The 26,817-nt window shown below is 39.2% G+C and overlaps 1 protein-coding gene across 3 annotated transcripts in view; it reads right to left on the minus strand.

The window, feature by feature from the left end:
- The window catches only part of PDE7B (phosphodiesterase 7B), a 185,088-nt gene that overhangs the window by 13,850 nt on the left and 144,421 nt on the right, over positions 1 to 26,817 (minus strand). For all 3 annotated transcript variants that reach the window (XM_050893639.1, XM_050893640.1, XM_050893638.1), the window contains 6 exons: positions 25,923 to 26,006; positions 12,472 to 12,623; positions 11,139 to 11,202; positions 8,814 to 8,909; positions 7,011 to 7,111; positions 5,358 to 5,489 (listed from right to left, as the gene is read on the minus strand). In XM_050893639.1, coding sequence (XP_050749596.1) covers positions 5,358 to 5,489; positions 7,011 to 7,111; positions 8,814 to 8,909; positions 11,139 to 11,202; positions 12,472 to 12,623; positions 25,923 to 26,006 — 629 coding nt within the window. The remainder of the gene's footprint in view (positions 1 to 5,357; positions 5,490 to 7,010; positions 7,112 to 8,813; positions 8,910 to 11,138; positions 11,203 to 12,471; positions 12,624 to 25,922; positions 26,007 to 26,817) is intronic.

A 26,817-nucleotide genomic window follows, 5' to 3' on the forward strand; every position in this document is an offset into this window, starting at 1 on the left:
CTAACACAATTCTTACAATTTACAAAAGCATCTGCTTGCTGCAGACAAGCAGCCCAGCGGAGCACCCCTTCAGTGAATGGCACAGTCCGCAGTTATCCACAACAACGTGCACAGTGGAAACGAGACGACTGTCACCTAGCAATAAGGACACTCTCCAAGGAGTTATGGCATCTGATCCCTGTTTTGGGCAGTTTATGACTTTTGCACTCGACGAGCACTGGATTAAAAAAACCCAAACACAACCAAACCTTTTCGGCAGGCAGCAGAGCAAGGACTCCATCCCGTCACTGCCAACTGGGAAACTAGAGTCAGAATCCCTCTCTCCGGCCACTGTTAATCTCTGGCTCCCTTCTGCACAGTCTCACAGCTCTGAGGTGTAGCTGCAGTACTGCTGCCTTTCCTGTTGGATGCAATGCACAGCTTCCACTTCTCCAAGAGAGACTGAACAGTATTTTCTCCTTAAGGCTTCCCCATCCTCCTTTGTAATCCTGTCATATCTAATGACTGTTGAAACACTAAAAATTGCCAGTAACCAAGATCCGATTTGCATTTTGATCATCTTGTCAGTATTTTTCTTGAAATTTCATGCTCGAAATTAGTGCAAAGGTGAGAACGCAAATTGGATTGATTTCCTATTACAGTATTTTCTGCAGTACGTTCTGTTGCTTTTGAATTCACACAATCACCGGTATGTTGCTTTGGTATTTCTTTGGGTTTTGGTGGGGGTTTTTTTTTTGTTTGTTTGTTTCCCTAACAGAAATCATGGATAATGGGGGAAAAAACAAAATAAAACCAACCCCAAAACTTTTCAACCATGCAAAGACTAAGTCCTTTTCCTTGGAAGAGCTGACAGACTTGGAACTCAGGATCAGCCATGCAGTATCTAAATTACTTTTGACAGCAATTCTGTTCATTAGCCAACTTAAATACCCCTCTTCTCCTTTTGCCTAAATACATCAGGATGGACTTTTGCAACCCTACACTCTGACCAAGAAAAATAAGTGAATGTAATAGGACGTAATAAATTTTTTTTGCTTCTTTCACCTCCCCAGTCTCGGAGCTGAATCCTGGTCCCAAGTCACCCCAAGCCCACAGGCTACCATCTTCCTACCCCTAGGTAAATCAGGCAAACCCCACCTGACTGTCATCTTTGGTTTTTGGGAAGGCTTACACTCATTTAAGACGGTGCCTGTGTGCACAGCTCCTGCTGCCTCGGTCTGACTGCACCCTTAAAACATCCCAACTGGGGAGATCCCCCTCAGAGCACCCTGTGCCCCCATGTCCCTTCCAGCATGGCAACACTACTTGCCAGGAGGAGCTGCTTCAGTGGCACCTACTTCAACTGGGGAATCACACTCCAGGGATGCAGTTGCTCTTTGGCCATGCTGAAGGCCAGCCAGAACAGGGCTGAACATGTAGGCATCCAAGAACTTTCTTGCATCTAACTAATAGTTACTCAAAGGAAAAAGCAAACTCAGGTATCCATCCCAGAGTATTTCCACTTCTGTGTTTCTGCTCTTTGCCTGCTGCTATAGGGAAAACTTAAACTGAAGCTGCTGCACTGTCTAGTTTCCCACATTTAAAGTACATGGAGGAGGGAAAAGGAAAGGTCAAGTTAACAAGCAACAACTGAGCATGAAGTCATATGACTCCCCTACTAAATGCAAGCAGCCAGAATCCCTGAAGCTGCTGCCAACAATTAGTGGAGTCAGCTATTCCACCTAGGAACACTCTACTGCCTTATTAAGACTAATTGCCATGAGCTAGCTGATTGCCTAAGCTGGTGGGGTGAGAACCCATGCAGGGAAAAGTCTATGTGCTGGCTTGCAGACTGGGGTTCTCAGCTCTGCTTCCCCTAACTTTTTTTTTTTTTTAAAAACTGAGTAGCACAGGTTTGTTTTAAAGGCTGCATGGTAGGAAGCCTCTGTCATATGTACTGCCTAAAACTAGTGGATTGCTATAACACAGACTTCAGGACTGTGAGGAAAAAAACTGGTTTTTTTACTTAGACTATCACAAAATCTCCAATCTGTGACTTTCCCTGAGCCATTCAAACCACCGCACTTGACATACGCATTTGGAAAAGAATAATAACTTGAAGAGAGGAAGACTTGCTATTAATTAGGCACAGAGAAAACTTCAGTTTTAAGTCAGAGTGGAAGGGGATCTAAATTTCTTTCAATCTGGTCATCTATTCTTAGTCATTGAGCAGTTGGTTTAACGACACAATGTTAAATATCTGAAAATGATACTTTAATTAGAAATGGTGCTTTCAAGGAAGACTGCAAAGTAGAACTGTCATAACTGATGTCCAAAGCATATTTTCCTAATTCTAGTTTATTACATCTATATTAAAGTTGTAAAGCGTTCTTTCATAGGTTTCTGAAACCTGTTTTGTACTACAGATGTTGTATGTGATCAGTCCAGACTCCTAAACTATCACCCTTCATTTAAGAGCCAAAGATAGATCTCAACTCTTTATTACTGAAGTTAAAAAATAACATTTTATTTATATCAGTGCCATTTGTTTTCTTAGGAAATTCATAAATAATTTTCAATAAAATAGAGTTGGTTTGTTTTTTTTAAAAAGCAGTATGACTTTTTCTGGCGTTAGGTTTGATATGGAGTTTTTGATAACTACAAGGCAGGATTGTATCTGGCTGAGCAACCCTGAATTGTATGCTGCTTTCAGTCAGAAGAAGTAGAAATAATGTTGGATAAGCCAAATGTATCAACCAGAATTTCGGTTAATTGTGACTTTTAAGACTACAGAGATCTAAGACAATGATTATCAAGCAAGAATAAAACTTTTGTTTTTCATTTTAATGGCCAATGGAAGTTAGAAGCAAAGTCTGCATCACATAACAAGGAATGCTGTTGTGCTCCTCACAGGAGAAGTAAGTGACCTCCAGATCCCTACTGTCACTTTCTACACTCTCAACTGTCTTTGTAATGCTGGAGACTTGAATGAGGCACTTTTATTTTTGTGGAAAATTATGGTGCCTCACATGCAATGGACTCTTGTGGAAATTACCCTATAGATTACAAAAAAAGGTCTTGCATCATAAAATATGGAATTAGTTTGAAGATAAATATTGAAAGTTCTGAACTCCTTGGTGATGACACCTATCTTCCTGAAACATGATTCTCCTCATATATGCACTTCAGAAACTGTCAAACATGGTGTATCTTTGTCAAATACTGACTGACCTTGCTTTGCAAAACCTTTTTTTCCAGATGATTCAAATGTAAAGTTCTTATTTAAATGTACAAACAATCAAGAGCAAAGAGACGCCATAAACAGATAACCCTTAGTCTCAGTTACTACTGTCTCAGTGACAGATGACTGCCAGCTATGTTAAAACTTACTTACTTTCATTTGATCATTTTTCTGATTAGTCCCAGCAGTTCTGTGGCTCTGCTACTTAAAAATCAAAAACCCTAGAACTTTTTTGTTTCAGTTTCAAGCACATGTTAAAGTACTAATCTTGAGCAGAATATAATTTATTGTTTTAAAGACTATGCACTGAATCTAAATTTTTGACTAAAAATGTTTTCAGCAAAACTTTTTTCCAACATTTGTTATTTTTATTGGCATCCATGTACTGTACACTAATAAAATCTTTGGAAATAATCTGGGATCAATTTCAGATAATATAAGTCAAACTTGCCAGTGAACGTCCCTAAACAGGATACTTAAAAATCACATTTGCTGTTGAAAGATTGCATTTTCTGTATTGTCATTGCCTTTTCTAACCAACATTTGAAAGTATATTCAAGCCCAGTTAGCTGAGCAGAAACCACCTCTCCAAGATACTAACATTTTATTTTAGCTAAATTTCTTTCAGATCAGCCTGAATTTTCAACCTAATTATATATTACTGTTTCCCACTATTAATTTGAGAAGGAGTTGTTTATACCTTTTCATAGGACCAGGGTTTTTGTGGAATGGCTCCACCCACTCCTCTTCAAAGGATCCTTAACACAACCTTCCCAAAGTCCCCTGGCTTAGTCCCCTGGCTTTTCTCCCTCCCCACTCAGCTGGCCTGACATTTAGAAAAGACTGGAGCAAAATGCACCAGACACGTATGGGTATGACTTAATAAGCTGCATCAGCTTGTGACGAGGCCAGTTACAAAGTTTTAAGTGGCTGAGCATCACCGTGCCCTGGCTGGGGCTCCCACAGTCCAGCCCGTTCCCATATCTCAGGGCAGGACAGCTGCACCGTTACACAATCCACTTCTTATGGGAAAACTCAAACATTGCTTGAGTAGGGGAAAACAAGAGAGAATCTCTTTTCAAGCAGCAAGCACATCACAGCAAACTCTCAATTTGCTAAGTATGTGTAGAAAGGTACACAGCTCTTAGTGAGTCTTCTTCAGTTACACTGATTTTTAACTTGGGATATTCTGTTTCTGACACCTTATTACAAAGGCTGAAGTGGACTCTTCCAAAGGCTAGAAATCAATACCATCTCCATTTATTAGCTATGAATTATGGTTAATGCAACCAAAATGATTTATGGCATTGCTCCGGTGCGTATATGTAAGTATAATGTAAAGAATAGAGATGTGCATATATAATAATGTATACATGCATGCAAAGATTATACACATAGGACGGTTGTAGATAAAATCCAGGGCTACAGTGATTACCATGGGCCAAAACTACAAATATATTCAAAAAGGACCTCAAAAATCAGGGCAGGATGGGTTCATTGGTAGTTACTGAACAAGAAGGTCTGTGTTTTTGTTTCAGGAAGTCTTATACTACTGCTTGCCAGAGCTGGGAGGATGTATATCAGGTGAAGGACAACTCTATACTTATCCCAGGCTTACGTTTCTCTCCGAGATATTTTACTGGCTGCTCTTAGAAACAGGATACTGGTCTAGATAGTCTGTGGTGTGACCTGCAGTGGCTGTTTTTAAGTTCTTTCTTTATATCTCTAGGCACGCTTGTGTAAATATCTACAACTTTTCCTTTGGTTTCCTGTGTCTTCTATTTTTTTTTTTTTTAAATTGCAGTATTCATTAAGTGTTTAATTTTATTAGAGCCACATGAAGCAAAAGTTTCTTTTAATGCAACGCCAATTTAGAACATGCCTGCTGCTTACTTGCTCACTGAAGGAAGATGAAGTACAAATTGTCTCGCTGTGATTTTAAATCTCCTACCCACAGTTCCTTACCCGAGATGATCTACAGCAGAAATAACCCAGGCAACTGATTTGGCTTAAATGTCCTCAACAAAATCTGACATTTTCACCTTCTTTCTCACGTGTATCAGCTTTGCTGTAAGAAGAGACACCCAGTGAGGAGCTTAACTGAAACTGTCCAGACTCTACGGATGAGCCGTTTTACCTGGTACAGGCTGGCAAGGTGGTGTTTAGTTTTGATCAGAAAGGGTTGGTTGACCCCTGGATGATCCACGTCATGAGCCGCAGCAGCTAGCAGTCCGAGCATGATGTCCGATGGGGTGAGGAAGTTGGCAAGCTGAATCACACGCGTTAATCACAACAAGAACATGAACAGTAAACACTTTTTTTTTCCCCTTTTGGCAAATAAACAAACCAGCTGATATCATGGCATTGCTCAGTTTTGTAGGCATTTGTACACGAATGTCAAATACAAAATAAATAAAGTGAACAACGTTTTTAAGGTGATTGTTGAACAAACATCTATAAAGATATCAGACTATATACTCATATTTTATTACAGTTTGTATTTCTTACCTCTATCATTCATGGCAATATAAGGATTGTTGTTATAGAAGTGCTTGAGCATAGTCTAAAAGATTCAGTTTAAAAAAGTAAATTGCAAATTGGCATATGTTAGCATACACGATAAGAGCTCTGCCTCACACAGTATTTCGTAATACCAACAATACATCAGGCTTCATTTTTCTAGCACAGCACTGTGTTGTAAAATGCAGAGTTTATAAATTTCTGAAATTTCAAACTTGGCTGTTAGATATCTCAGTTCAAATATAGGTATTTTATTAGAGAACATAATTTACCTTTCTAACTTCAGACATCCAAGTTTGAAAACCTGCCCAGATTTTTTTCCTCTACACAGCTTATCATTCAGAAGCAAATTTTGTTATCATTGGAAAAAAAAATAGGAAGTCTTAGCATTTTCTGTTTCTGAGAGTGAGGTAGTTATTACCAGCCCGACAGAGTACAGGTCTACGAGCTGAAAGAACCATCCTGAGATGAGAAATGAAGAGCAGTATGGTACAGATTCTGGATGTTGGCTGTCCTCTGCACTTCTAGACAGAAGGGACTTGGAGATCTTGCAGGAGATGGAAATACAGGAAAGCTGGGGCCTGCTCCTGTCCTCACTTACCATTACTATATTCTGGTCTAACAATTTGCTAATTCTAGCAGAACTTCCTTTCATTTAACTCAAGCCAGGAAAGATTAGTTATATTCTTATGGCTCAGCCACAGCAAATATGCTGTGGCTCAGCATTACAGTATTACAGTGCCTTCCAGTAACACATAAAGCAACGTCACACCCTCACATGGTGAGGGCTTGCTGCAGCAGTCAAAAGCTGCTGTTCACTCGTGCAGAGGATACCCTTGCAACAGACCCAGCCGAAGGGACCGTTTTCCCCTTTTCTGGTGTTGCACTGCCCAGTTAGGTATTTTTAAACATTGATGTGAGGCACTTATGCCCTGAGGTGACTGATGCACGGGCACGCGTTGCCTTCTGCTGGCTTTGATGGGAGGACTGCAGCCACTGGTGGGCGACTGGTACACACGGTCGTGATAGCTGGAGCTCATACGACAGCACTTTGATACGTCGCCTGCATGATGAGAAGTGACTCCAGTAGCTTGTTTGAAATGTCTGTAATCTGTAGCTGACTGCTACTGACTTGTTGCTGACTTCAAGCACACAATCATTTTCCACTATCTAAAAACAGCTTTTTGTTTTGTGTTTTTCTTTTTCAATCCCGGGAAAAAAAATTTGAGAATTATCTGAAAGCAACATCAGTGTGAAAGGTTGTCATTACCTTAGGCTCCCTCAGATAGCAGTGCATAGCTTGTGTGACATCAGCAGCATGGACAGCATTGTGGTATGGGTTTTGGCTATGGTAATCTTCTTGAACCATAACTGGGAACCAAAACAGAAAACAAAGATCCTTTTGTCTCTGAATGCCATGGCCACAAGTGGGAACTGGATTTAAAATACAATTTGAGGTTTTACAGTCAGCTGCCTAAGGAGTTTCTTCAAATAGCTGTAGCTTACTTAGACTGGTGCTCTTACTGGGATACCTTTAGAGAAAAAAATGCATGAAAGGATTTGTGAGGCCCAAGGGGATATACTGGGTCTAGTTCATAAATCAACTCTTTCTTGCCTTAGTGAAGGCTCTCATTCAGGAGTAAAATAAATAAGGAAGAGAGGCAAATTTATCCACAACGGAGTGTAATTATTTAGGCTGCTGTCATAGGGGAGTAATATGTCACTAAGGCAGTACCACCTATTTTACAGCAGCAGGGGGTGAGGCCCTGATATCCTGGCATCATTTGTTATTTGAGTGACTAACTACAGTCAAAGGCATTCCTATATCCTCCAGGCGGAGAATCAAAAGATACAGCACTGAGATATTCAGAGCAAAATCTTCTGTGATAATTTCAGTCACATCTATGTGTTCATTTTAAAATACCAGTCCCTCTTGTTTTAGTTTGCAGTGCTGCAACTGGTCCACCTGGACCAGGAGCACCAACCTTTTAACTGTCAGCTTCCACTCACACAGAAAATCATCGAGGTGTGTGCTTCACACTCATCTGTTCCTTGCAGCAGTGCCTGCACCAGTATGTGGTCTCGGGGCAACACCACGTGAACACTGGAAGCTGCACGTGATCTTGCCCAAACCGCTCGCCTAGACACTCTCAAATTAATCAAACAGAAAGGTAATGGGCAAATTTCCCATGGCACTCATCTCCAGCATGGGGAACGCCAAAGAAGGTCCTAGCCTTCACTTTGTTTCCAGCTCCACAAGCATCTGAAGTTACAGTGGGCAATCCTTTAAACCCTGAGTACCACTAGCTCTAATTACCTGAGTGTCCCATTCATGGCTGCTCACAGGAGTTAGAAACAGCAGAGAGATTTTGTCTGTCTCCACACTGGAGGAATGCTTTCCAGAAGCGACAATTAGGCAGTCTTAAAGAAGAGACCCTGCCTTGGAAACTCCGCCTGACAGCCTAACAAACCGGCATTCAGCTGCATTCAAAACATGATGCAAAAAGTAATTGATTTTGGCCAATTTCTTCTTTTGGTTCACTGACAGCATGGGGCTAATATTTCTGTTGGCAGTAACAGCAGCAGGGGCTTTCATCAACACTATTCAGTGCAGACAGCTTGATATAATTTGTTAAATTTTGCACATAAGCTTTTAACTGCCCTGGGTCTCAGTGGTCTATTAGTCACTAAAATAATTACACTGCACCACAATTGTACTATGCACGGGTAGGTTCTGCAATGTCTGTCTGTCTGTGTGGGCCTACTCGGCCAGCCACATCTCTGCATGGCATACTTTTTTTTAAATCACCAGTGTAATTGTGGTACTGGGATCCTTCAGTCCAATGCAGAGCCTTTTGAAGTCCCTCCATTGACTTAATAGATACTGAACCAAGTACCTGAGTGTCTGTTAATTGTATGCTAATATATATCCAGAAATATTTTACTGAAATATTTGCAACAACATCATGATTTCACATAGAAACGCAGACCAAGGCAGTGCCTTCTTTGATGCCCTACTTATGCTATAAACTGCATTTAAAGATAGCTTTGAGGTGAGCACTTACTTACTTACCTAAAAACCTGTGTAATGTAACCATATCTAACTGGAAATGGTGAATAAGTCCATGCACATTGAAGAGGTGACAAAGCAGTGTTACAAGACTGTTTCCTAAAAGCAGAAAGGAACAACTCTTAGATTCCCTTAACATGTAGTTACAAACCAAGCAAGACTAAAAATCTTGGTAATTTCCTAACTATTAGTCAGCTCCTACCACCTTAGCTCCTATCATCTGAGCTTAGATGACACTCATATACTCAAAAATAGCTTATATAAATTACTCCTATATATAATCAAGATTTGATGGTATGGCTGTACCAGTGGAGTGCCATTCCTCTGTCTAGATGCCATGAATTCACATTTGCTGTTTCAACATGACACAGAAGGTGAACTGACGTGGTTTTAACTGGAAATCTTTTGACAGGCTTGTTTGAGAACCACACCATCTTCATAATCCAGGTCTACCTCCAGAAATGACAGAAAGGAGAATGGCTTTTCTGCCACTTCAGTTTGCCATACTGTACAAATTAATTAATTAATTACTGAGAAACCAGCAGTTTGTAATTAAATTTTTTACTTTACAGATGGCCGTACAAATGTAATTAAGCCACATACCTAGCTCAGCTACAATTGCATCTCATAATGATGATGCAGACAGGAGAAATGAGTTGCAGGATTTACGGTCTCAAGTCCCACTGTAATGTTACGCTGGCCTGACTGTGAATCCAATACTGGGAACACTGGAAAAATTGAGCCTAACTAGTATTATATGATCAACTATACATACACACAGTATTTTAAAAAGTTTGCACTGCATAATTCAGCAGCAATGTTTCCAGAAAAGTTAGAAAAAAAACCCCAAACCAACCAACCCATACAATGTATAAACAATGTTTGAGGGGAGTGTTTTCTCATTTAATGTAACTCAGGAAAGAAAACAAATATACGTATGAAGAGGACATGGAAACTTATTTGGCCTTTGACTACTGAGCAGGGGTGCAGAAAGGTAATTTGGAAGAATTATGCTTTTGTTTCCCTTACCATTTGCAGTCCTTTCCACTCTTCACTGCCAGTCACTCAGCTGAATTACCCTCTAAACCAATTTTTTTCTACACTTTCTGCCCCAGCCAAACCTAATTAGATTGGGGGTGAGGAATGAGGGATCTCATTCCTATGAGCAATACAGAAAGGAGAAAGGTGTGATCATGACCCTCTTCAGCAGTTACCTGATCAAGAGGTATTGCCTAGACATTGGGGGGGGTGTGGTGTTATAGGCATATATTTAGACAAAATATTTCACAGATTTTTACTGTCTTAATGAATTTCCTAATTTTTCCTGCTGAACAGAAGCAAGGGTATCTTCAGTTAAAGGTATTTCATGTTGTCCTGGTTTTGGCTAGGATAGAGTTAATTTTCTTCCTAGTAGCTGGTATAGTGCAGTGTTTTGGATTTAGTGTGAGAACAATGTTGATAACACACTGATGTTTTTAGTTCTTGCTAAGTAGTGTTTATACTAAGGCAAGGATTTTTCAGCTTCTCATGCCCAGCCAGCAAGAAGGCTGGAGGGGCACAAGAAGCTGGGAGGGGACACAGCCAGGACAGCTGACCCAAACTGGCCAAAGGAATATTCCATACCATGTGACATCATGCCCTGTATATAAACTGGGGGGAGTGGGCCGCGAGGGGTAGATTGCTGCTCAGGAACTAACTGGGCATCAGTCGGCGAGTGGTGAGCAATTGCATTGTGCATCACTTGCTTTGTATATTTTAATTCTTTTAGTATTATTATTGTCATTTTATTAGTAGTATTATTATCATTATTTTCCTTCCTTTCTGTTCTATTAAACTGTCTTTATCTCAACCCACAAGTTTTGGGTTTTTTTCCAATTCTCTTCCCCATCCCACTGCGTGGGGGGAGTGATCGAGCGGCTGTGGGGTGCTTACCTGCTGGCTGGGGTTAAACCATGAGGCATGTTGATAGAAATCGACTGATTGATTATTCCAGACTGAGGTCTGGAATTACCGACCAATGTATCTAATAGGTATATTTAAAGTACCTTTGGAATTTCCCAGATAAAGGAAACTGAAACACCTCCTTGAAAAGGTGACCATAACAAATGTAGGAGATTAGATTAATACAAAAACACACTTTAAACATCATCCTATAGTTGAAGAACAACCTTGAAAATGTTCAAGGCTATGATTTTAAGAGAAGTTAACTGTGTCCAATTTCTCTTCAGTAATCTAAACTGGAAATGTTTAGCAATTAATTAATTCAGGATTTTTAGAATAGTCATATATGAGAGATATTACAATAAAAACTTTAAAAAAATTACCTACCATTTGTCAAGCGGTCAAATAAGAAAATGTCAAAATCCCACATTCCCACTTTGGATAGCATATGCTAGAAGAAAACAAATATGAAAAGCCAAGTGACTGATATGTCAAACTGTAAAGCAGATTTAAATTATTATTCCACATTAATCAATCACAGGATTGGTTGCTGCAGCTTTAAAGTTTTGTTTGGGAAAGGTATAGAGATGTGTTTGAAATATCAGACATCAGGAACCAAATTTAGCTATACTGCATAAAATACCACTTGCACTTTTAACTGAGGAGGTTTTGAACTTGACACTAAAAATACCTTCTAAATGGAGCTCAAAACATGGAATAATATAAAACAAAATATTATCAAAATATTCCCTTTTACTGCACAACTTTTTTATTGTTCTTTCATGTCCCCAAATCAATTCAGTACAAATTCTCTTAGGTTTTTATTACAGTAAAACACAGTCTTAGCTCTCATGGTGAATATGAATCACATTTTGCTAAACAAACCAATACATAGGAATAGCTTTTATAAACTTGGATACAGTGCTTCTGTGGAGCCCACTCAGCCATGCAGAAGAATCCATCATTACCACCATATACAGTGGTTTTACAGCTACATCAGTTCAGTCAAGAGACTGAGTCTGGACTAACTGTATGATCTACAATGGCATATGTGTGAATGAAATGTGCATTCACTCCCATCGCTCAGTCTATATTCAAACCAGTTCTGGATTCTTCATTACTTTCTAACACCTGGCACATAATCTTCTCTTGCAGAGAATAAAAATTGCCTAGGCACATAATCCCAATGCCATCAGTTGTGCAAGTTTTGTTAGAACATACCATTCAAAGCAAGTATAAGAGCTGCAAAATAAGAGAATTATATTTTGATTATTGTGAAGTTCTTTGCAGTGAATGTTCCCTGCTTCCTAGCCTTTGCCATTACGGAGAGCTATCATGGGTTGCCTAATAGCTGCTCCATACCAGCTGAGAGACAGCTGTCTTTTTTCAAGCAGATGAACTAAATACTGTGTCGAGGCTGCACTTAAATCAGTAACTCAGCCAGGGATCCTTCATCCTTTAATAAATCCAGATTATAATTTCAGTTGACAGAATCTGAAAATGCTGAATAGATTTAGACATTTTCTTGTTGCTTTGAGACTAAGCCTTTAAAGCTGTAACCATAAAAGAGGAATGGACAGTCTGTTTGCTGTGAGGCAGGCAAGTAACGTAGGTCATTTAAGAAACATCAGCCATACATTTGTTTATCTGAGGACTGAAACAAAACTGACACTCTCTGGAATATTATTAGAAGAAATGGAGATCTGGAGACCCATCTTACCCTTGCTTGCCCAAGGTAGTCCTCATCCAGTAGGTACAGAGAGGCTTGTGGTACAATTCCACGCAGTAACCGGGATGCATGGAAATACCTCTGGAAACTTAACAGTCTTTTCACTTTCTTCTTGGTGCCGATTTCCCCTGAGAGTGTAGTATCTGTGAAAAGCAATCAGTACAGAAACCATGAAATCCAAGTTGAAGGATGACATTCTCACCTATTTAATAAGAGAAATAGCAAAAACTTTACAATAGTGATACAAAAATCAAAATTTCATGCTTCTTGCCAATCCACATGAAGAAGCAGTATTCAAATCCCTATACTTCAGCATAATACATTTGTTTATTTCAGAAAGCAAATACATTCCAGTAAAAAGAGTACTAACATAGGACTTGGAAGATCTGAGTTCAGTACACTGCCTGCAACAGACTTTAATGTGATCCAGGCTAAGTCACTGGGGGGGTGATATATCACCTAACTGTGGATGTCTACAGGGAGCCTAAATGACTAGGCAGAGTTAGGTACGGGAAAGCTGCTCTTACTCTTCTGTGCTGCTGTTCCCTAGCTATACAATTGAAAATAGCATTACCTTGCTACCTCACAGGAGTGTCACTGGAATATACGAAAATTGCATAGCACTAGCATACAAGGTGATCTTGGCGATGAAACCAAAAAAGTGACACCAAAAGAGACCTCAAAATACAGTTTGAAAGCACAAATATATGACTCACTTTTGAAAAATGAGAGAAAAGAGAGAAAGAAGTAAGAATAGGTTAATAATCCTATTCTATTGCCTGCTGTCCTTCCTACAGATTAAGACAAATTATAAATGAAGAAAATATTTTAGTTCTACAATTAGGAAAGCAAGTATATTCAGGCAATACATGCATTTCTGGTTACACAAAAGAACACGTTCTTTTCACTCGGTACCAGGATAATTCTAATTCCCTAATGATGTATTAGGAGATTTTCATATAGGGCTAAATGTGACACAAAAACCAAGGCAGTTTTTATACAGTGATTAAATCAGTAATTAGAGTAATTAAATTACCTTATTGTTAGTAAGAAAAATATGCAGGCTTCCTAAAACTGATAATGACTTAGGTAATTTCATCTGAACTTTTAACAGAACCTCATGTACAGTTGTCATGTTTTCATTCTGTAGTCTAGTATAAGTTTTGGAAAAAGGGAGGACAGAAACCGGACAGTTGTTCAAAGGCAGTAAGATTCAACACAGTTTTATTCATAAGAGGAACCTTGTAAGAAACTGAAGATCAAGAACTCCTTTGAGAGAACAGTAATGATTGCTTGAGATAAGGAGCCACATAGCAATTCACTGGATTTCAGGTTTAAGTAAGAGCTCAGGAAAAATATCCATGGACTGAAGATGACTCTCTCTATTCTGCTTTTTCTTTTTATGAAAAAATGCTGAGCATTTGTTCTGCTGTGAAATTAAAATATGACGTTGTATGCTGGTTTTATGAGTATTATTATTCTGAGAGGTTTTCCAGAGAAGTCATTATGGTTTTTTTGGTTCATAGATGGTTCAGTATTTGATTTCTCCAACAGCACATGTGTGAGCACCTTCTGTAGCAAGTTTCTTCCTTAACTAATCCGACAGCTATTGAGTGACACAAAGTCAGTAACAACAACAAAAAAATACATACTTACATACTGAGTATCAATAATTAATATATTTTCTTATAACTGTAAGTCTCACACTTCCTGTGGGCAGCCCAACGACCCCATTGAGTTTTAATCATACAAAAGCACAAAATAATTTTATTGCAACTTGACAAACCATGTGTTTTCAAGAATGCAAACAGTAACAATGTCAGTACTGTACCAGCCTGAAGGTTAGATTTTCATTTATGATGTGCCAGCACCTGCCTTAATTCTCTCACACATTTTAAAAGCTGGAACAATTTCATGGCCCGTTGAAGGAGTGACTAACGTAAGTGCTAACAGTTACCCAGTAACAGTGACATGTGGAGGAACCAGTAGACTTGTTTTTGCATTTCTTTTCGTTTATATAGTGCTGCTAAGAAGCAGCTGGCATTCAGTTTAATTCCTGGATAACAAAACACTCTTAAAATTAATTCACTTTTTAAACTTGTGTCAGCTGTTTCTCGACTTCCCAACTCTCCTAATTCCATCTTTGTCCCCAAACCATCACTGCTTTCAGGTAATAAGTTTAAATTTTAAAGTACAGAAAACTTCCCTTTTGTACACTAAAAATGAGTAGTTGCTCCAACTAATTTTTATCTAAGTTAATATCTGTTTTTTCTGTTTAAGACAGGTGACTGAAATTACCACCTATGGTGCCCTAAATTGTCTTTAAAACTCACACATAGAGTTGCTGTGGATGATCTGAAGGTGAAGGTTTGGCCCGAGTCCCAACAAGCAGCCATACGTTGGATTATGAAGTGGCTATCATTTTATCCTTTGGATTACCAGTTTATTTCAGTAGCACAAATGATACTTACCAAACCACAAACACTTCAGGTTGAAATAAATAATTTGTTATTGTGAAACATATTTTCTGAATTGAACCATCAAACTTGCTGCCACTGCTTTGTCACGTTGCTCCGTAGGGTTGTCACAGGTCTCAACTGAAATTTAATCATCGGCAGACAGCACCTCTGAAAGATGACTTGCTGCTTCAGATGACCACTGTATTACAACATATTATGCAAAAAAGATCACCCACAGTAATCTGTCGCCCTATATTTTCATTCATAAGGGAAGGAGTTCATAATACTGATAAAGAACAGTAGGAAATGCATTTTCAAAACTGGGCTCTTGACAGAACAGCCCGAATCCCACACTGCAGGCTATCCACATGCAAACTCTGGATGTTGACTTAAAGGATATCATGTTAAAATCACATCCTTTGGGTCATTTTAGTAATAACTGATTTGTCTATGAATCACAGGACTGTCAGATGATTACTATGACCCATAAAGATTATTATGCCATCCACAATAATGTATCTTATTATGATGGTGTCTTGCATAAAATTGGACTAAGACTCTGCCCCTCTCCGAGCACAACACACCCCAAACTATTATAATCTCATCAGCATTTTCTCTTTCCCCTCCCAAAATCAGTGTCAAACAAAAAAGAAAAGCACAGCCATATGAAGTTGAGAGAAAAAGGACGATTAAAAAAGAAGAGCAAAAGGTGAAGCAGCTGAGAGTGAATGCTCAAATTCTGTCCTCGGCTCAGCAGTTGTACCTGAATCTCCCAGCAGCGAAGAGCCATTCCCAGCATATGGGATCCACCAGCTGACACAAAATCAAGATGCAGTTTTAAGATGAAATTAAGGGTTTATGTGAATGACTTATAGTAATATGCTGAACACACCACTTCTTTATTGACAACTGTAAATTTCAATTTAAATTGTAAATATAAAATTTCGATGATGACACCTGATGTAAGTCATACAGTGACTCTGAAACATAAGAGTTATTGATAGCTATTTCTAATTAGGTTAAATTGAATTACAAGTAAATGAATCAAAAATATAATTGCAGATATCACTGAACGTCAATTGTGAACTATGGGTACTAAAACATATGCTACATTATCTAGTTAAAGAACACAAGCTGCAAGGCTCACATGGGAAGCATTTACCAATTACGTGCAATTTTGAAATGAACGTGAAAGACGAACAAGAATGTCTTTTGTTTATACCCATAAAACTTCCCTTGAGAACTGTGTTTATCTTTAATCATTGTGGCAACTTCTGAATGTTTTGTTTACCTAAAAAAAGCATCATCTGTATCTCTTAAAAGATGCCCGTTCTCATATCCTGTGGAGTTACTGCCTAGCACAGTGGTTGGAGAAACCCTTCTTTGTATAATGAACAAAGTTAGTGTATGAATTACATAGACATATTGTATGAATTACATACACATTTACAGAAGCGTCCGTATAAGCATTCCTCACAAAGCTTAACTTCTACCTTCAAAAACACAGGTGGCCTGAGCTCACAGCTTATCTCCTGATGTGTTTTAGCAGGCAGCAAAAGTGGTTGCATTTTTCTTTATGTAATTCGATAGCCACATCACGTATACGCACTGTCAGACCATGGATGATGTCTGGATACTGCACGTGGCCCTCAAGAGGTTAATAAGCTACAGGAATCAATGGTTGCCTTCTCTCTCCTAACAAAGTTCCTCCAGTTACACAGATCTGCTCGCCTTAACATGATCTACGGCTCACTACACCCCAACCTCTGTTATTTCAGGGAAAGAGGTTTCCTGCACTAGGAACTGCTACCAGTTTTCTTTCAGATTTCTTTCACATTGCTGCGCTAGCGCGAGCCCACAGCCACCATGAATATAAAAATGATGGAGGTTATGTTAACAATGGTTGAGTTAACATCCAGAAACGATCACATAAATCAAATTTGGACAAGGATGTACTTAACTCTGCACCAGACGTTCATTACATTGTTATTGTTCTTTCAAAGTAAACAAACTTGGTTATGCATTCAAATAAGGCCTCTGAGTTTTCCTTCACAGTATCGCCTTTTTTTATTTTATTGCACATCAGTGTACAATAAAAACAGGTCACCCAGCAGCATGAGTGGATAACAACAGATTTATTAATTTTCAAAAGCCAATTGATTCAGAAGCAGAAAATGTTTTTCCTTTTCTTTCCAAAAGGATGCAGAATAAATCAGGTCCTCAAGCACCTAGCTTTGACTCATACGGTTTATAATTTTCCCCTCTCCCAAGGATGCAAAGACATTCTGTACTCAGCCACTGCTCTACAACTGTATGCCTGAGGAGTCAGGCAGGACTGGTAGAAAAGTGCTGGAATATCTGGAAGATAAGGTGAGAGGATTAGACCTGCAATTTACCGTCTGGACAGTGTGCAAACAGCAAGGAGTCTGGGAAACAATTTGTCTCTGGTCCTATATGTTATGGAGGTAACTTCCTGCACTGGTTCCTGGCTTGACAGCTGATTAGAATGCTTTTATTTAAGAGCCCAAGAGAGATGTAATTGACTTATGAGGAATAATTGGCGTTTGTCCATTTTTTTGTGTGTCAAATCATGCCAGGCATTTAGATCACCTTAACTGAAGTCTTGTTTGGCATACTCATTGCATGACTTGGTTGTTAAATTTTTCCTATAAAAAAGAGTGCATAGCACTGATGATAGAAAAAAATTGCTATGCCTTCTTAGTATCTTCTTACATTATGAATTTATCACATTATCCAAAAGACAACAGCAGCATGAGTAGGGATAGCTGAACTAGCACAGGTGATCTAAACATTAATTCCAAACTTAATATTTCAAACTTGAATTTTGGAGAAAGCACCGGTAAACTAGAAGAACAGATAACCTCTTCTCTCTGCACTGTCTAGGCTTTCCTGTTACCTTGCACCTTGCAGTCCAAAAACTCTTCGGAAAGGAAACATTGCAGTTTTGAAGAAAGGCCTGAGAAAACGCACAAAGCACCAGAAACCTATATAAAAGGATTGTCGCTTGAAAGCTTTCAGTCTAGTGTAGAAGGACCAAGAAGCTCGGATGAATATCCCAGTTGTACTTCTCAATCGTCTGTGGCTGGTGTGACAAAGTGACAAACAGCTTTCATTCAAAAATAGTAAGATTGTGTCAATTTTATCATCTGAATATACACTGGTCACGGCAACTAAGAAGACAGAGATGAACACCTTGCACTGTATCATATCTACAGATAAACAAGCGTTGTACTGAAATCTTGTAAATGTAGAAATCCTCATGAGACTTCCTCAAAATATATGGGAATCCAAAAGGTTCTGTTATAAACATTTTGTTTTTACTTGCTTCTCTAATGTCTAAAAAATTCTTTGTTCCTTGACTTTTGACAAAATTCAATTTTAGAGGTCAAGTGCTTTATGTTGGCTGCTGTTGTTCATATGGGTTGCAACTGTATTATTTCTCTTTAAATGGGTAAACATATTTTTTCAATTAGGAAGAGACTGTGAGAAAGAGGGGGGACTCTGAACACATCAGAGAAAAGCAAAAAATTAGAAGAAGTAAAACAAGAGGTCTTTAAAATTTTCCACTTTGAGTCAAGATTCCATTCTTCAACCACCTGCACAAGTGCAGAAAATCAGTGCAGAGCCCTGTTTACAGAAGAGGTGCTCATGTGCTTCTTTGGCTAATGCAGGTAATGAAATATAAGAGGTTCTGGGACACCAACTTTCTATGTCACCTTGCTGTGGGGTTTCCTCTTCTTTGAACATCACTTGAGGTGATGGAGGCTCAGTTTCCAAATCATAAAGTTCCTGCACAATTCTTGGCATCTTGAAGAACACTAGTCATGCAGTTTCCCCCCCATTCCAAAATATATTTCTTTTGATACTGTTTGAAAGAGATTACAGAATTTAAGAATTACGCAGAATATCCCACTTATATACCAAATTATTCCATTACACCAAGTTCTGGAGAAACTAGGGTTTCAAAGACCAGTTAGGTAACAGAATATTAGCCTTAATAACAGGAAGAGCAATAGATTAAATCCAAATTTAAGATGAATTTAGATGTGTTTCTCTTCACAATTTGCAGCCTTTATTGGGGTCATCAATCATCGTTATGCAAACAAACATCTTGGCATCTTTTATTAGGCCTCCTACAAGTTCTTAGGAAATGACATGTTGTGTTCTGTTTCGCCACAAAGTCGTTATCGTTTCAATATGAACCTTCAGTTTGCCACTTCAATCTTTGTACAGTAGCACAGTCAGGACCTTTTTTTCCTAAAACTGCAAATGTTCTATAGCTGATTATAGTTTCTCCAACAGGAAATGGTACATCCCCTCCCCCTTCACTCCCCTTGAGAAAAAGCAACACAACCTGTAATAACAGCAAACCCAGCTTTCATTTATCATCTTAATGATCCCTTCTCCTTGTTCTTTCTTTTCCTCTAGTCATTTGGAAAGTATCCTCAGTGTTATCTTCAATACACCCTTTCCCTTTTCTAATCAGGGAAAAGAAGGTGGGGTGGCAGCATGGGTCACGCATCATTTGGAAACTTTTAAAGGGACATTCTCAGTTGAACTGAATCTCAAATCTGTATTAAAAAAATAAGTTACAAACCTGTATAATCAGGTCAGTGTTCACTAAGACTTTGTGTGTGAAGCACATCTAGCTTTCTGTTTGCTCTGCTTGCTCTCATGAGTTCTCCTGAAGCATTCATAACCTAAACTGCTGCATTTTGTGCATATGAGAGCACGTGCATCAATCAGTTTTGCATTCTGGCTTTCATTTTCTACAAACGTAGCATAAAAGCTAAACAAGGAGCATAAATGGCAGGAAGTAGAATATACTTTTCAATCTACCTTGTTATTAAATTTTGCAGATAACAATCGTCAAACACTTAAAAATGCAATCAATACCCCGAACGAAAAAACTTGCTGTTATTTGATGAAAAGGGGGAGCCAGACTGACTTCCAATGACAGGAAGAATTTTTGAATACAGTGAAGTGTTACTAGAAAACAGAACGATCTTTGTGCTGAAACATTATTAAGAGAATCCCAATTCCTCTTCCTTGAATAGGTAACTGAAAGCAAGGCCATAGGCTGACTTCAGTTCTGGAAATGTTCTTCCCATTCAAACCAGACACAAGCTAACCGGATTAAGAAGCCCGTGTGCCTTCGGGATGTTGATGAGTATCTTTTGGATGTGCTTATCCATGAGGAACTAAGGGAGGTATTATGTAGAAATGATGCAGACCTCATAAGATCTCTCCCTTTCTAATTTAATAACCATCTGGAACTTTGGACTCATCTCCACGGGCTGGGTTGGGATCCGAGTAATCCAATCAGCCCTTGAAACTTCCTCACAAGACTTTTAGTGTCCTAATTTAACCTGGGTCAGAAATATCTAAAAAGGCATCTCTCACTCCCACTTCTTTTTCTAGCCAAAGGCAACAAAACAAGACAGTTAACCAAACTCTTTTTAACCTCACTCATTTGGGTTCAGGTTACTTGATGGTTCAGTTTTGGGTTGGTGGCTGTGGTTAAGTTTTATTTTCTCTGGAGATGGGCCCTACCTGAAAGCCCTGGAGTGTTCAAAATCCAAAACCAAAAATGAATGTAAATTTTGCAAATGGACCCTTCTGTAGACAGGCAGAAACCACAGATTCAAACATCCACAGACTTTGGTTCTTTGAGATGGAGACTTTTTCATGAGTTCGTATTTTCCCTTACTAACCCTGACAACACTTTTCATTTCTGTAGTACCCAATTCATCACGTGCCTGCAAAGCATCACTTTATTTGCAAACAAACTGAAAACCATAGCATTTTGCTTGACTCAAATCAGACAGCAAATCAAGGACAGAGACTGAATGGTACCTAGTATCACTGTTTATCACCAGCTGGTACTAAAAGTATATCATCTACACTAACTTGATTTGCTAAGCCAAGCTTAAAGCAGGTAGGGTTCTTTTGGACTCAATTTCTGCCTGCATGACAATATCAAGATCCTAGGTAATACACAGATATACCTTTGGAGTGTCTACAGACATGTTTTGACCTTTCAGATATTCTCAGATCCCGCTCTTATGTTCCTGTTGTGCAAGGTGTAAGGAAACAGAAATCTCTTTGGGTAACACTGTTTTGGTACAGATACTCCACTTTGCAGATCACATACTATGTCCTTTCCCTTTCCTTGTTATCCCTCCTACATCAATATATAGAGAAGTGAATTCTATCAGACACTGGAATACTGTGGATGGCTTACTGAAAACAAGTGCGTGCAAGACAATGAAAGCCATGGTACTGTGACAAAAACAAAGCACCCCTAATGAAGAATTTTTCAGGAAAAGTTAAAAATACAAGCAGAAACAATTTTAATTATATTACTCCATGACAGACATATTTAAATATAGTCAATTAGAGGCTAATAATTTTTTCATTTGCAAGCAAAAATTCCATCCAGAGAAAAGCTTAGCATAAACAAGAGGCGAACTGGAGAATCACTGTTTAAGTCTTAAGAATCTCCTTGTCTTCTGACTTAAAGCTTGACAAGCAAATTTGTAAATAAAAAGTTACTCATCTCAGATGTAAACTATGTTATTTTGTTACTCTCCTTAATTTCACCTGGCAATAAAACAAAGTATGTAACATAATTGGAGCAGGGTGAGGTCTTCTTGGTTATTGCTGCATGATTACCTACAATTCTAGATTTATCGCAAGGAATTCCCTCAAACTTTTGGTTAATGCAATGAAGAAATGTACCATTACGGTCACCAGCACAGCTCATAATGAGATAATGAAATCTATTTTAATCAATGCATATTAGTCACTGGTAGGATCTGGTTCAATGACTCACGGAGCAACTTTGTCAATCACAGAACTAAATTATTGCTGCCTTACCCTACAGTCCTTTATTTCTCAAATCCAAACATGCTTTGCTAAAAGGAAAATTGGATCAAGTTAATTTTCACTGCAGAAATGTTTCAAATTCTAAATTATTAACCTGCAAATATTCAGTTTAACTCCTTTTCTGTCCTGTGAACACAAAAAGGTTCATTTAATTCACAGAAATGCAGAAGTGCCAATAAACTGCCATCATTAATTTCAACCTGTGTTATGTTCAGTTACAAGCTAGTGCTACCGAGTTCAGAGTCAAACCTTCCTAAAATTTGTGAGGTTTGGTTCGGAATCAATCTTACACCATTTATACGTTGTATTCAGCTGCTCAATGGCACCTAACGCTTGCCTATTCCATCCCATTACTCCTTCTGGAAAATAAGTTTCTAATGCTAAGTCTTTTTTACTTCCGCTGCTCCCATTTTAAGGAATGCCTTATTTGCACCCTCTCCCCATTTTCCTATAAACCTATAGGGCTGTGCAAAACTTGTATGTTTTAGTTTAGGAGTTTGTAAAGTCTGAATATTTGTTCAGAAGCACCCTAGTGAACCTGGAGCCTCAAGTCTGCCACGTCCAGCTTATTTTTTTCTGGGGTCTATCTGCAGCCATCAGGAGCGGAAGGTCCCCTTGTCTTATTACAGCAGGACTGGCTAACAAGCATCAGCTGCCGCAGCTTCCCCAGGGAGAGGAGCTGCAACGTAGCTTCCCCTCAAGCTTCTGGCTCAATACCGTCAACATAAACAAGTATCTGGTTGGTCATGCAGGTCTCCACAACTTGCAGGGATTGACTCAAGAGGCTGAGGCAAACATACGCTCCTCGCAATGCAGAACCGAGGAGTTCTTGGTGACACAGGGATATTTTACATTCAATTTTGTATTCCAGAATCATCTTAAGAGTCCCAAAGCCCACCAGTGCAACTACACCTCAAGGAAAGCTTGCAACTAGGCAGAGAAAAGACAGGAAGATGCTAAAGCCTTGCATCTCCTCCAGACAGAATCCTGCAAAATCCTCACGGTCCTGACAGCCTGGCACTGACAAGGTGAAATAACACTCGCTAACTTTCTATATATTGCAGAGAGGCACCGGAGGAATGTGTAGATGGCATCACAGATGTTAGCTCAAACAGCAAGAAGCCAACATTAATCCAGTTGGCTTTGATTAGGGCTACAGAAGATCCCATTTTCAGAGCGCAGGAAGTTTTCCTATCCAAAAAGACTTAACGGTGTCTTAAGTTACACAGCGATGTTACTGCAGGACTCCAGAAAAAAAAAAGATACGGTCTACTCGGTGTTAACCCTTAATAGCCACAGTAGGGAAAAATCCACTAGTTTGACTGAATCTGTAAGTACGTTAAAAAAGTTACATTTAAGTAACCTTTAGCCTGACATTAAATAGCAATGCCCTGAATTTTTTTTAAATGTCAATTTTCAAAATGAATGTCAACTCTGTTCAAGAATGAGGTTCAGTGTTTTCCCCTACTTTAAAACAAGGGTGGTACTGTTATTTGGAATAATATTTCAGATGGTAGAGGGAACAATCACTGTTTCAGCTCAGTTTGTCTGAATTAGTGAGAAGCTGGAGTAATGTTTATGCTGCATTTCTTTATAACTTCTGAGGATATTTACCATAAAATTTTCTCTGCGTCATCCCTCCCTTACTGTAACAGCTTTCAGTATACAGTTGCTGCCTGTCAGTTATTGCCCCAAACAAATGTAACATGGTGCCAAAATTTTACTGCAAGTATTAGTTAGGCACTTTTCAAAAAAGTTTGCAGTGGTGACATTTATATATGTTTCTTTTTGATAGGATGTGCAACACCATGGTTTTTGCTGCTTATATGGTATGCACAGCAGAAATGATTTGACAGATAGATGTATAATATAACAAATAATATAAAAGTCTGTTTACTTCCTGGCAAAACACGTCTGCGTGCTCTGACACTGAGCATCTTCATTTACCTGTAGGTCACCGAGTGAGCCAGGTCCAGTGCACTTGCCACCTACAAAATTAGTAGTCAAGTGCCTAGAAATCTCACTTCATTTTGCACTGAAAAACTAAGCCAACACCACTCCCTAGGCAGAAAGCAGTGAATACATAAAAAACTAAAAACAGTGGGAAATCCAAAATCAGTATCACTGCTTTTCCTTACACAGAGATCATGATCAGCCGTAGTGCCTTCTTTCAGATTACAGAAAAGCAGTAGAAAGAAAGAAAAAGTCAGAGGTCCCCGGGAGAGAGAGCACAGGAACATAAAACCCCAGGTGTCCCACCTCCGTGGGACCAGAGATGCATGCAGAGAGAGGCACTGCCTTTAAGTTCAGCAGTTACAGGAGAAGGGTTATGCAGAGTGCCCTGCTCCTTGTATGATCAAAGGCTGAGTATTCACTGGTACATCTCTTGCCATGGATCTCTCCCTAGACAGCCCACGGACTGCACCAGCACTTCCCAGAAGCTAGCAGGATTTCAAGGATGGCAGGATTCATCTACAGGGGATAAAAGTGAAAGCGCTATCGCCAGAAAAAAGAGCTGAAAAGTTTTTAGTTTCTTTAACCAGGGAGAGGAAAGAACATAGGACGAGAATTTTAAATAACGTGTATGTATCCAAAATAAAAAGGAAATAATTTAGTCACACTCGAATGTGTATATATATTCACATCTACTTCATGAATGAAAAGAAGTGTTTTATTTTCTCTCAGTCTTTGTAAGGGCATCAACAGTAATATTTCCAGCTAGCCTAAAACAGGTTTTTCTTCACATTTTTCATTGGCAAGCCAGGACTAAATTATCCTCAGAGCTCTGCTCAACCAGTACATTATTCCCTTTGTCCTGGCAAAACTGCTGGACATACCCCTTACGTCTTTCTACCTCAGCCTCAGCAAGCACTCCAATGGACTTAGGACCTAGGAAATACCTTTTATCGACAAGACTGAAAGCAAGCACTTTGCCAGGCGGCAGTAACTTTGCCAGCTTGGGCGAATGCAGCCGATCACAGCCCAAGTCCTCCCGTTCCTATCAGCCCCTCTTTTCTCCTGACTCCCAGCCAGACCTCACCCTTTGCAGTTGGGCTTCTTCCCCCGCTCCCTGCCACCTACCTCCCTTCCCCTTCCCTAGGCGCTTGGGCAAGCAGTTACAAAAAGGAGATGTAAAACTTGGCTTGATAATTGCTTTTTAATGAAAAGCATAATCGCTAGAAGCTTAAAAGTGTCATCACTAAACAAACTGTCGGAGTTTTGGTCTGTTTTGATGAAGACGGTGAATAACTTTTGTTTCAAAGGTTACATGGAGCCGTCTGTGCAATACACAAGGACACATCGAGATCTGCCTGTGTCTGAACACTGGAGTTAACACAGCATCCAGACTGAATGCTACATGGCCCAAAACTAAGTGTCCTCTGTTTTTTAATTTTATTTTGTTTTTTGTTTTTTTTACACACTGGCTAATGGGTCTGCATCAGTATAGAAAATCCATCAGGTGAAAAAAACCCAACAGGATCTCGATTTTTTTTTTTTCTTTTAGATTTGCCCTCCTTTATTTACAACAGTGGCAAAATAACTTCAATCAAAATGAGGTTAAGATTATTTTTAACAGATGTTCACTGCTGGCCTGACCCAAAATCCATTGACGTCAATGAGAAGACTCCATGGGGCTTTGGATTGGGTTCTAATTGTTGGAAAAATTAATGTTATTGTAAACCACTGGTCAGTGCTGTCACATGCTCCCCTTCTGTGCCAATTCTATATGACCGGATAACAGACTCACATAAATCTGTTCCAACTGTTGGCTAAGAGGCTAAAGGACACAGAGGTTTATCTTTTTAATTCTGAAGCATCCCCTGTCCCCCCCAGCACACCCCATGGCACTACTGTATTTACTTGACAGACTCAGCATTATGGACAGTATTCATACAATCAAAACATTTCACAGTCAAACACTGGGTGGGAATAATAGAATTATTAATGCTGACTGTGTGAAGACAGCTGAACTACAGATATGTATGAAATGAGATACTTTGGTTAGTATACTTGCAATACAGATTTGTATTTATTTTTTTTTAAATACAGACCTGAAGGAAGGGTTGCACTTACTGTTAAGAAGACGGAAGTCTATGAACGGGTAGGAGCCGCGGCGCTCGGAGAGAACCCCTGTCTGACCTCTCACCCGTGCATCTCCTGCAAAACACAAAATCCCCAGAGACGTTAGAAGGGGCAGCTGCCTTTCTCTGCTGTTTAGATCTAGATCTATTTTCTATTCAAAGTGATGACGTTACGCTCCTCCAGTGGGAAAACTAAGGTCCAAAAAATCATCTCCCATGACATCCCTGGGTAATTGGGTAAAGCAGTACAGCTGATCCTCTTATCAGAACAAAGGCACAAAAACCCTTCGTGTTTATCCTATTGGACAGCTTCTTGCCCAGTAAGCAGACTCTCACTGCTTCAGGAGTAGTGCAGAGGTCCATTTTTTTGCCCAGACAAGACCAGCTGGATTCTGACTGTCATGGCATCACACACAAAGGTCTCAACCTTAGACGAGGCTCACAGTCCAACTGACCTCCAAAGCTGTGGGACTGGTCTCAAAATCATGAGTTGATGAGAAAATCCCCAAACAAAATATGAAGATTTTTTTCAGTTGGGTTTTTTTTGTTTGATTGTTTGTTTTTGTTTTACTTTCTGCTCTTTGAGCATTCTGGAAAATGTCAGCCTTCTCCTCAAACACTGAAGCTGCTTTACGTAAGTAAGTGAAACCTGATGTTCTCAGATAAGCATTACTCCAGAGCTTTAGGACGTATATTTAAATATCATAAAGTGACAACACAATACTAAGAATTAGTATCGCTGTGTAATTCACATTGATTAGTACCTGACTTACCACGTAATATTGATGAAATAGGCAAAACTCATTTAAGGAGAAAAATGCTACTCAGGATGAAAAAGAGTTACAAAACCTCTCCCCAAGCAGACAGGAAGTAGTGGGAAGCAGATG

The sequence above is a fragment of the Gymnogyps californianus genome, chromosome 3 (genome assembly GCF_018139145.2).
Source record: "Gymnogyps californianus isolate 813 chromosome 3, ASM1813914v2, whole genome shotgun sequence".
Classification (NCBI taxonomy): Eukaryota; Metazoa; Chordata; class Aves; order Accipitriformes; family Cathartidae; genus Gymnogyps; species Gymnogyps californianus.